The following is an 11,305-nucleotide window of genomic DNA, read 5'->3' as shown; positions in this document are numbered from 1 at the left end:
TCTTAGTCTGGCTTCAAGGCTGAATGACTTTTCTACACACATGTGCATCCTCCATTTCATTCTTGTTATAAGTGACTATCTACTTGATAGTCCCTTCTAATCGTAGAAATATAACATATCTTCTTTCCTTCAAAATCAGCACAAAAGCATGCGCAACTTGGAAATCAGACTATCGAAGTCTAAATGCAGCCCTCTTTCAGTTTAATTTCATAGAGCAGCATCTTTATTTGTTTAGAGCCATCTGACAAATCTGCTTTAAGCCTTATCAGAGCTAGTTTACGACTACCATGTCAAACCAAACCTGATGAGCCTTGAAGGGAGGCTGTCATTCAGCAAAGTTTGACTCTACCACCCTATGAACCAAATTAATGACCTTACACCAGTCCTTGAACATTGTTGAACAAAAACTTCTGAATACTAAGCATCAAAGCTCTTAAGTATTTTGAGAAGGAAGAAGATGGCTCCTCTTGGGGGAAAAAAAGGGATAAACAAAACCTGTAGCATTCTGCCTGCACAATAGAATGATGTTTATGCATTACTGTTTGCTTCGAGCTCTCTTTCAAAATCTAGGATTTCACAGTAAGAGGAGTAACAAAATGAAATCATCAATACAGTAAGGGAAGACTTCCGACCTCTTCTCTCATGGAATCCCCACCATCAAGCCTCTTTGTCTTGCAGCAGACGGTTTTTCGCTGTCCTGAAGTCCTGAAGATGATCGATTGTCTGATTCGAGGAGAGTGTCCTCACCTTTGCATAGCACTGAAGGGGAATCCAAGAATAGGTCTACCCTAGCTCATAATGCAGTCTCATTCAGCAAAAAGAGGAAGGTACACATCACTGCTCGGTATGCTGCTAAAAAAGACAAATCTAACATGAACTTATAAGGAAATACTTCAGGTGACAAAAACAAACCACATGATGGAAAAAAAAGAGCAAAAAACAAAAGACGCTGAAAATATTTGATCGCGAGTCATATCACAACAGGGTACGCTATACAGTGCACTCCCGTTATAACGAACACGGTTATAACGAAATTCCGGTTACAACGAAGTAAACATTCAGGCCGTAACATAATCCGCTCTATGTGTTTTTATTGTTTTTCTGTTCGGTTATAACGAAATTTCGATACAACGAAGGAAAACTGCCGGTCCCGAGGACTTCGTTATAACGGGAGTCCACTGTACATGTACGGCTGTCCTTCACTGCCGAAGATGACTGTCTTGTGCTTGATTTGAGGTCTATCTCAAACAGACTATCATATGGGCACTGTACACTTCACATCACATATCAATATTGAATCAAGACTTTTCTATAGTGATTAATTTGCGACTGAAAAATCATGGCAATGGAATGAAAAAATATGTTTTACACTTTTCAAGAAACAGAGTCAGAAATTTCCCTCTTGGCCATGATCTATGTTGTCAAATGTATCGTGCAGACAGTGATTTGAATTAGAATCTCTCTCAAAACAAAATGGAGTCCAACTGCATGAAAATTTTGGAGAACTTGCAAAAGCTGTTGAACACCTTTAAACACCAGATATATTGAGTGTCCTTGGAAAAAACTCCTGTCTTAATGAATTTCCACCAGTCATATGCAGCTTTTACAGCCAATATCAGCATATGAATTCAGTGACACTTATCTTACCTATTTATAAACTGAGAGACCTTGTACTTTACTAGTCTTTATACAGCATCCCCATCCTTTCCCTTCTCTATCAGTAAAGACTCTCACAATGTCTTTTGCCAAATGTCCATTCTTAGAAGGAAGCAACTGAAGGTGTAGTGTTAAATGCAGAAAGATTTCTAAAGATTTTACTTTCCATGATCTTGTGTCCACATACTCACAAAGTACTGTTCGAGTACCAACTGTATTCTGATACTACGGAGTCATCATTACGATTTATCTGTCCAACACACATGAGCACAAAACAAGGAAGAAAAGACGTATTAAAAGGAGAAGTCACACTCAAATTGCTCAACAGTACGTGAGCTTTCATAAAGACTAAAACTTCGTAGAGAAATAAAACTGGACTGCCTTGTTAACAAAAGCACAAAATAATGACATAACTGCAACTTCGGAGAAAGACTCAGTTGACTTCCGTGAGTGTTGGCCTGCCCCATACCATGTCCTCGTCAGCAAGCCAGGAAATTCAGGAGGTCGTTTTCGATAATGACGGCGCTAAAGGTCGCGAAATCTGCTGGAGTTCTGGCGATAGTCCGAGGGAATGGTGAAGAGGGTGGGGCTGAGGTTGTCGCGGTACTGGAACGCCTGGAACGTGACGCGAGCCGTGATGGTCGGAAGGACGGGAACGTCTGCGGGGGGAAAGGAGGGAAGGGACAACAGTGAGCTTTTGATTCTCGCAACTAACATAATCTTAACCCGTTGAGGACAAGTCCTGAGTATACTCGGGCATGTGTCTATGGGAAATGTGTGTTGTAGCAAAATCAGTCCGTCCTCAACAGGTTAATCAACATTGAGACGTAGTGCATGTTAATCTAGCCAAGAGTCACATAAGTGCCTCAATCTCGCGACCTCAAGTATATTCGAGATGATTTGGTGTTGAGATGAAACAGGGAATGTCCAACTTGATGTGCACCTTTTACATGCCATAACTTTACATCATTGCACATAAATGTATAAACCTTGTTGAAATAGCTAGAACGAGCCAGTAGCAAGCAGTGTGTGGCCATCACAGCTAGTATTATGGCGACGAACTACTTGTACTACACCAGCATGAACTTTTTATGACCGAGATAACATCACTATTCACAGATCATAAAATCTGCATCCTTCAACCTCAAAGTCCCTCTTCTGTGGCTAAGAATACAATGGACCGACATTCCATACTTCACACATGTATGAAGTCTTCTGTAATGAAACAAACATCATTATGCTACTGTAAAAGTGGACATTTTAGCGTGAGTAATTATTTGCACTCGGCCTGGTAAGATTAATTTTGCGCGGTTTGAATTCCGCAGAATGAAAAATCCAAAGTGGTATAATACATATGTGTACATAGCAAGCAAAAATTTGCAAGCTTTTTCATGTCGCGTAAATGCGCAAACATTTCCACATTGCGAAAAAATTCCACTTTTCCACTACATCTGCTCAAGTTTAGATATCTACACTAGATTGCAAATTTACAAAGACAATTATTTTCCTTTCCAGACACAATAAAAAAATCATAAGTTTCTTTTATTGTCCCAAAAAAATGAAGTATAAACATATTGTATGTACATGTACAGCATGGAAAAAGAAATAATAGCATTTGAATCTACAAAAAAACATTTAGCACTGACAGCTCTGGATTAATATTGTGCATTGACTTCCTTTATAAACTCACCAATTTTAATTGGAAATCCTGGTGGGAGCTTCAGCTCGACGAATTCTCTTAACTTGCTGAAGTGCTTCATGGAGGTCAGTACTTCTAACATGTTGAGGAGGTCTGTCACTTCCATGGGGAAATCTTCACTCTGTGATACAAAGATCAGCATCAAGAATTTAAAGGGATGGGTCAGTTTCGGTTCAGATGGGGATTGCAGTTTCCAACGTGTTTTGATGATCTTTTGAGATAATGAAAAACTTGTTATGAAATATGAAAGAACATATAATTCTAAGAGGAATTAAGAGTTTATTTGATGAAAATTGGTTTTGAAATGGCTGAGATGTCCAAAACAAAGCAATCTTAATAAAAGGTGGGACCCATCTTTTATCAGGATTACTTTATTTTACTTTATTTTTGGATATCTCAGCCACTTCAAAATCAATCTTCATCAAATAAGCTTTTAATACCTCTTAGAATCGTACATTTGTATGTTTTTCAACATTACATGAAGCGGTTTTCAAGTATCTTGCAAAAAGTTTAGAGCTGAATTTTCACCTCAACCAATACTATACCATCCCTTTAAGTCAAAACAATATCTACGTATTATTGAAACAAAATATGTCTCCACAAGGGACTGGAGCATGAGGAGACTCAATGAGTATTGTGAAGGTTGGCCCATCTCGGATATATCTGGCAATTCCCATAACAAATAATGTACAGATTTATACCAAGAAGCACATACACAGCTGAAGAATATCGAATGAAGTTGAAACAGTGGCGGATGCAGGGGGGGGGGGGGGGGAGCGCACCGGGTACGCGACCCCCTTTAATTTTGTTAACACAAAAAAAAATAAAAAGGAAAAAATGGAGAGGGTTACCTCTTAATTTTGTAAAGGCCACCCCCCCCCCCCCCCCCCCCTTATGGAATTCCTGGATCCTCCCCTGTGAAAGTAACCAATGAGCATATGCATCAGTGCCTATATTCCTGACAGGAAATTCTATTCTAGCAGGCCTGTGCTAGTTTTTAAAGTAACCCGGTGGGTAGCAAATGAAGCTCAATCCATTTGGGCTGACCTTCCCGTTACATAGTCTCCCCACTCTTTAGACCCTTTACAAATAGTAAACATTTATTTTTGTTTCTCACTCACTCTGGTATCACCACTGTCACTACAGAGATAACACTTAAACTCTACAATTTTCTTTCTTAGCTGGCATCAGTAACTGTCCGTGGCCCCTTTTTGATTTTGTGCTACAATAATATCATGAAGCAATATTCTTCCTTTTCACATGAGATGATGTAATTGAAACTAGAAATAAGAATGTTTTAATGTTCTAGCTAACTTTTATGACTGCAGTGATGGTGTCACACAAATTCTTGGCACGACTTCTAAACATCTGCGTCACATTACTGACTACAATTGTGCAATGTAGGATGAGCCATCAGATTAGTTTCCATAGTTACACTCACCATGGCAACCGTTGCTTTAAACATCTTCCTCATCTCCTTACTCACTCGCGGTCTTCCCAGTAGCGTTAAGGCTCTGAAATTAGATGAGATGACAATGTACAATGTACACAGTGGTTTATGGATCAATATTTCTCACAGATTTCCTCTAAATCAGGGAATCCCATTATGAATGTATGGGGATCAATCGTATTCATGACTATTAGCATTTCACTTTCAGTAACATGTTTTCAAGAATTGCATGTTACCTTGACGTGTTTGACAACAGTAATAATGGATGATATGAAAGACGTGAATCATATGGGCATCTTTTATGATCTTATTCCGGCCACAGCAATAAACCCATACTATTTCTAACCTTTCGAAATAAAGGGAGGCAATGTGCTCTTACATATTCACTTTCACAATGGCATTTCTGACTTTGGTGATCTAATTACAGGTTTCTTTTTTTAATGAGCACTGACATCACAGTCACTTTCCAAAGCCGATGTTTCAAGGTCTCTATAGAATGCCTCAATAGATGATAAAGTGATATTCATATCACTGTACCTTTCTTTCATGACGCTTGTGCAATCTTGCTCCAGCTCTGAGCCATTTCTTTGATTTGATTGACGTTAGTGAGAAATCCTGTCCTCATTTGAGGGAATATTTCCTTGATGAGTGCTATCCCATAAGGACTTGCAGCAGTATTAACAAACTAATCCAAACGTAACAATCACTAAATTTAATTAAAAAATCTACTGACAAGCAATCATTCACTCTACATTGATAATTCTTCTGTGTTCCATGCTACCTACAAACTGCATTCAAGGACCCAATAACGCTTTATAGATATCGACTTCTGAGGACAGACTAACTTTTATACAGCACATTGTATCTAAATCTTACCTACAAGGACCCACTAATACTTTGACATCAACTTCTGAGGACAGCCTAACTGATATACATAATGCTACCTACATCTTGTATGAGAACCCACTAATTCTTTGACATTAACTTCTGAGGACAGCCTAACTGATATGTATAAATGCTACCTACATTTTGTATGAGAACCCACTAATACTTTGACATCAACTTGTGAGGGCAGCCTAACTGATACAAAATTGTATCTAAATGCTATCTATGAGTACACAATTAATGTTTTGACATCAACTTCTGAGGACAAACTTGACTGATATCTAAATGTTACCAATGAGTATACAATTAATGCTTAGACATCAACTTGACTGAGAACAGACGGACCGATATCTAAATGCTACCCAAAAGGACACACTAATGATCTGACATCAAATTCTGGGGACAAACTGAGTGATATATAAATGATAATTATGAGGACACACTAATGCTTAGACATCAACTTCAGAGGACAGACTGATTGATACCTACAGCTGTAAATGCTTCCGATGAGGACCCACTAATGCTCTAATAGACATCGACTTCTGAGGACAGCCCAACTTATATCTAAATGCTTCCTATGAGTACACACTAATGCCTTGATATCAGCTACCGGGAAAAGACTGACTGATATCTAAATGCTACCTATGAGTAAACACCAATGCTTTGACATCAACTTCTGAGGACAAACTAAAAATCTCACCTCCCCCTCTCAGCTGTGACATACTCCTCCCACGTCATCTGAGACTCGGGAGGCGGAGGTAAGGATGGTCTTCTTTGTGTCTGTCATTATGAGGAGAGAATGGGAGAGATGAAGATTGCATTATGACAAAGATAATAATGATGACATCATATGCTGATAAACATCCAAACACATTTTATTCTTCCCAAGTATTACTACTACTTATTACTAAGTAGTGAAATGTACACTAAAAAAAAAAAAAATAACAGAGCAGCACAACTCGTTAATTAATTTGAATAGATGATTTCATACATGTATACATGTAATACCCCATTTTTACACAAGTTGGGTCCAGGAGTGCTTCTGAAGTGGTTCAACTTATGCCCTTCTGAGTCTGTTCTTTAAAGAGAATCAACGCTCGCTGAGACCACACATGAAGTGGCCAAGAAGGGCATAACTGTCATGATGACCTTTGAGTGCACAGGAACTTCTTACATACAGACTGTACGCACAGTACGGACCACATTTCACTTACAGAATGCTCTAAACATTGGTGACCGTTTATACAGAGTTTAGAACACTTCCAGAGTGCTCCTGAGCCTAGCCTCAAGAGGGGCATAACTTTAGAGCGCTCCACGGCCTGATTGTCTGTTCATACAGAGTTCACAGGGATTCAGGAGTGCTTCTGGAGCTTTCCTGGAGTGCTCTTAATGATGTGTATAAGATGGGGTATATGGGTAAGTATTTTTGAGTGTATGTGTGTGTGTGTGTTAAAGCATCTTCATATTTCATAATCTTACCTCTAGGAATAGTATTATTGATGCATAAACATGGGCACAGGACTGTGCATCTGCTTTCCAAATATTATCATCAACATTTTCATTTTGATAACACATATAACGTCATACATTTATATGTCAAAACATGGGGAAAGTTTTGCACTGAAAGACCCAGAGTCCACATGATCCAGTTTCACACAATCCTCCAGAAATCTTTGTCCAGATATTAGTGACAGGTGTCCGATACCTGAAAGGTGTCCTCCACTGGGGATCCTTTGCTTATACTCTCAACAGCTGCCTTGTTCCTCTGCACGTCTTCATCTGATAAGTGTTCTCTCCTATAAGACCAGGAGAGAAAGATAAAATGCACAAATATAATATTCTCAGTTGTGGAGTAGATGCAAGATGAGAGGGTTATCCCATCATACATACATGTATATTCACAGGTGCAGTTACAAGAGTTGGGAATTATCCACATATCATTCATTCTTGTGCTCATTTCCACTTGACAGATATTCTCTCCCATGAGAGAGAGAGGGAGGGAGAGAGAGAAATACTAGCATATATTCACAGCTGTACATGTGTGTAGCAGGGAGGTGCTAGAGAAGGAGAGACAACTACTGCTCTCCTTTGAAGTCATGCGCGGCACCGCCGAGAAGTTATGCGTTCAACTACAGGTGTCACCCATGTGCTTTGACAAAAGAGAGCATCAATAATCAGGACTAGCGCTCTCACATCTAGAAATACTTGCCCCTACTGTAATTCGCTCTCTCTTTCAATGTGATGACAGCAATGAATTTGTGTACCTTGAATTGGAGCAGCGAATCAAAATGCAGTGTAAAACTGACAATTTTAACAGCAAATAGTTTAAAAGCACGCTGGAACTGAGTACTTTATTTGAAAGATCAGAATATCCCAGATTAAAAAATAGAAAACTAACATGCCGAAATGTGCGCATTATAGAAAACTATTAGTTTTTTAAGAGGGCCTAATTTTCATTTCATTTCGATTTGCGCATTACGAAGAAACTAGAAATACATGTTTATACTATTTAATTCTTTCCTAAACTATTTTAAATCAATTCGAGTATTTCATTTAAAATATTACGGTGAAATAAAGCTTGTTATTCAACAAAAGGTGAAATGCGTTCTTCGTCTCCAAACTTTGTCTTGCAACTAGAGCGGTGCCGAGCATGACTTCAAAGCGTAGTGGAAATCTAGACATCCCATTGTAAGGCCTTGAACCCAAACATGTGTTTGCATGAATTACGAAGAGTTGCCACTCCATCTCTGTAACACCTCCCTGTGTGTAGTTACAAGATTTGGGAATTATCCACATATTATTCTTTCTTCTGCACTTTTCCACTTCATAAATTCTCTCCTCTGAGAGAATAGGGAAGAGAAAGACTAGGAACTCACATCTGTCTGACGCCATACAATTCCATGAATGGAGAAGGAATCCAATGATGCAAGTGTCAAAAATTCAGAATAATTATAATTTCTTTTTTTGATAATTCTTGGTATAGCCATTGCGCAAAAAACTTCTACGCACGCTGTGAGCCCTGTCACAGATGCACTGTGGGATTCCTTGGGAGCATTGCCACTTCTGGTTGGTTTGCGTGTGTCTCAGTTCCCATGCGAATCAATGCAATTTTTGTCTGCTTTTCTTTCTTTGGTCAGAATTAAGCTAAAAAAGAGTTTAAAACTTCTAAATTTTACCGATTTCTTGTCACTAGAGTCATGGTTTACTACTGCGAGGCTTGATGGTCACATGATGGGAAGTGAAGAAATCTTCAACAACAACAAAAAATACCCCTGGATTAAGATGGATTGTGACCTGAATGCATTTGCAGCCAAAATCGGATGCAACTTTGTCCCCTGAGCTATCCGACAATGTATCTAAAATGCTGCTCACCACATGGCACCTAGGTACTGGCGATACCAAGAATTATTTGACAGCACTTGCCTCTTTCTTGACTCGATGGCAACCCCACTGACGTCGTAGAAGTCGGCGAAGAAGCTGCCGACGAGCTCCCGCTTGTCTTCCCGGAAGAGCCAGCCACTCTGGGAACGGTTGAAGGTGATGGGCTTGGTGGAGATGTTGACGGTGACGACGTCGCTGCTCATGAGGATGTCGACCTCCTCCTCCAGCTCAGCCTCGGATTGCTATACATGTATGAGGTTTGTGGGAGGAAGCAGCCACAATAGTTAAAAACAAACAAACAAGAAAAACAAGAAAGCAATTGTCTTTGGTATCAAACTATCCTCAGTTTTCCTAAACTTCTCCTCCAACTCCAAACCCCATAATAATAATGATGATGAATATCATTGTCATCATCATAGTTATCATCATCATCATTATCATCATCATAATTATCATTATTAGCACTATTATTATCATCAATTCTAATGAAAAAGGCAAATCTTTTCATATTTTTACTGTGCAGCATTAAATCTTGATGTACTCAGTATCATAAGCTGCAAATGATTTACTGAACAAATATGCTTGTAATTTTGATATGAAAGTGTTTAAATGACACAGAGTTTCTAATTTGTTAACCACAGTTTCAGCACTACACACGTAGATGCACTTTGTCCAAATGTTCTCTTTGTCTTCATGATGGGGTTTGTGAGAGCAATGTATCTTGGGATCTACAAAGTTTATGGCAATATTTCCAAGAGTGATACCCCTTTTATACTGTGGGTTAGCTCGCTTCAGGCGAGGACCTGAAGCAAGCTAACTTTCAGTATAAAAGGTCGAAAAATATTTAGCCTGAGCTAAAGTTACCCCACTCTTGGGAGGAAGATCAGGTCAGCTTCAGGTCCGAGCTTACATCAGTATAAAAGGTATCTTGAGTTTATAAATTAGCTCGAGCTGAATTCACTGATCTGTGACCAGAAAGTGTGTATGGCATTTCTGGGTTGGCAACATGTACATTTACTGCTGTACTGTTGCCATCGGCGTGCTGTGTATTATGTACTGCATGCACTATAGTGTATTCTTAATCTCATGCTGTCACTTCCCTGTTCGGTAATATAACTCTGTGAACTTTTTGATCTAGCAATTAGTCATGATGAAATCGATTTAACACGTAACATATTCCTAACAGAACTGAACTCGTATTCGTAAGTAAGCATGCAGAAGTGTCACTGAATTTTTGCTCTTGTGGGAAACACAGCAGGCTGATTGGGGGGGGGGGGGGGGGGGCGGGGCAGCGATAGGTCTGGTCTTGCATGTAACCTTGGTTGGTCGAGAATGGCAGTATAAAACGACTTAGCCCGAGCTAAAGTTACCTCACTTTAGAAAGCGAGCTGAAGTCGTGGGCAGTATAAAAGGAGTATTAATGTTTAGCTGCTCATAAATCTAGCTTGGGAGCTTGACCTCGACGTGCTTTGTAGGTGACCACGCTGTGAGCTAGGGAGAAACTTTCATTGAGACAAGATTCGGAAGAGTTTGGCGGTGGGGGATAGCTCAACAAAACAAGAATGATGGAACACGAATCGTTTGCGGCTCACCTCGTAGGATAATCTTTGGTAGATTTTGTTCTCGTTGTCGAGGAACACTAGGGACCTCTCTGGGGTGACGGTGCCGTCAAAGAGGAACGTCAGGTCCCCCTTCTGCCACTTCATCTCCGAGAAGTCCACCAGGGTGGTGTCCACCCGGATCTGCGCCCCTTTCTTGTATATCCGGCAGGTGTCGGAGGGCAGGATGCGGGATACCAGGGGGACTGTGGCATGGTGGAGAAGAATGAAGATGGAGTACATTTTAAATATTTTTCATTTGGTTGTATGCTGTGAGGACATTTAATGCCAAGCACAGCTAAAGGTTATCCGTTTTTTTTTTTTTGCTTTTTTTTTTGCTTTTTCTTTTTTTGGCTTTCTTTGAGGTCTATGTCAACTTGCACTGTATCTGTAGCCAGCCACTTGAGGTTACGGGTGGGATCCATCATATCAATCTCTTCACGGTACATCACCTACGCACATTAAGGAACTCATCCACCCGTACCAACCTACCGGAGTGCGTCGTCTCCATGGACACTGGTTTCTCATCCATATCACACAGGAAACATTTAACCCTCACTTACCCTTACACTTATTACCCCAAAGCATTGTAGACACTGTCTAAAGTCCCTGGTACAGGGAGGGTTAACCGTTTGT

At 39.9% G+C, this 11,305-nt stretch overlaps 1 protein-coding gene across 1 annotated transcript in view; it reads right to left on the bottom strand.

Annotated features, from left to right (window-relative positions):
- Positions 1–1,034: 1,034 nt before the first annotated feature.
- LOC139719059 (ankyrin repeat domain-containing protein 13C-B-like) overlaps positions 1,035–11,305 on the bottom strand; it is a 53,650-nt gene continuing 43,379 nt past the window's right edge. The window contains exons 5-11 of the mRNA XM_071630502.1: positions 10,664–10,875; positions 9,114–9,313; positions 7,396–7,486; positions 6,391–6,470; positions 4,797–4,869; positions 3,347–3,476; positions 1,035–2,315 (exon numbers count right to left, since the gene is read on the bottom strand). Coding sequence (XP_071486603.1) covers positions 2,182–2,315; positions 3,347–3,476; positions 4,797–4,869; positions 6,391–6,470; positions 7,396–7,486; positions 9,114–9,313; positions 10,664–10,875 — 920 coding nt within the window. The 3' untranslated portion in view covers positions 1,035–2,181. The remainder of the gene's footprint in view (positions 2,316–3,346; positions 3,477–4,796; positions 4,870–6,390; positions 6,471–7,395; positions 7,487–9,113; positions 9,314–10,663; positions 10,876–11,305) is intronic.

Source organism: Diadema antillarum, unplaced genomic scaffold (assembly GCF_040938485.1).
Source record: "Diadema antillarum isolate AM-2024a unplaced genomic scaffold, OU_Dant_1.0 scf00000103, whole genome shotgun sequence".
In the NCBI taxonomy this organism is placed as follows: Eukaryota; Metazoa; Echinodermata; class Echinoidea; order Diadematoida; family Diadematidae; genus Diadema; species Diadema antillarum.
This window is presented reverse-complemented; position numbering and strand designations above follow the sequence as displayed.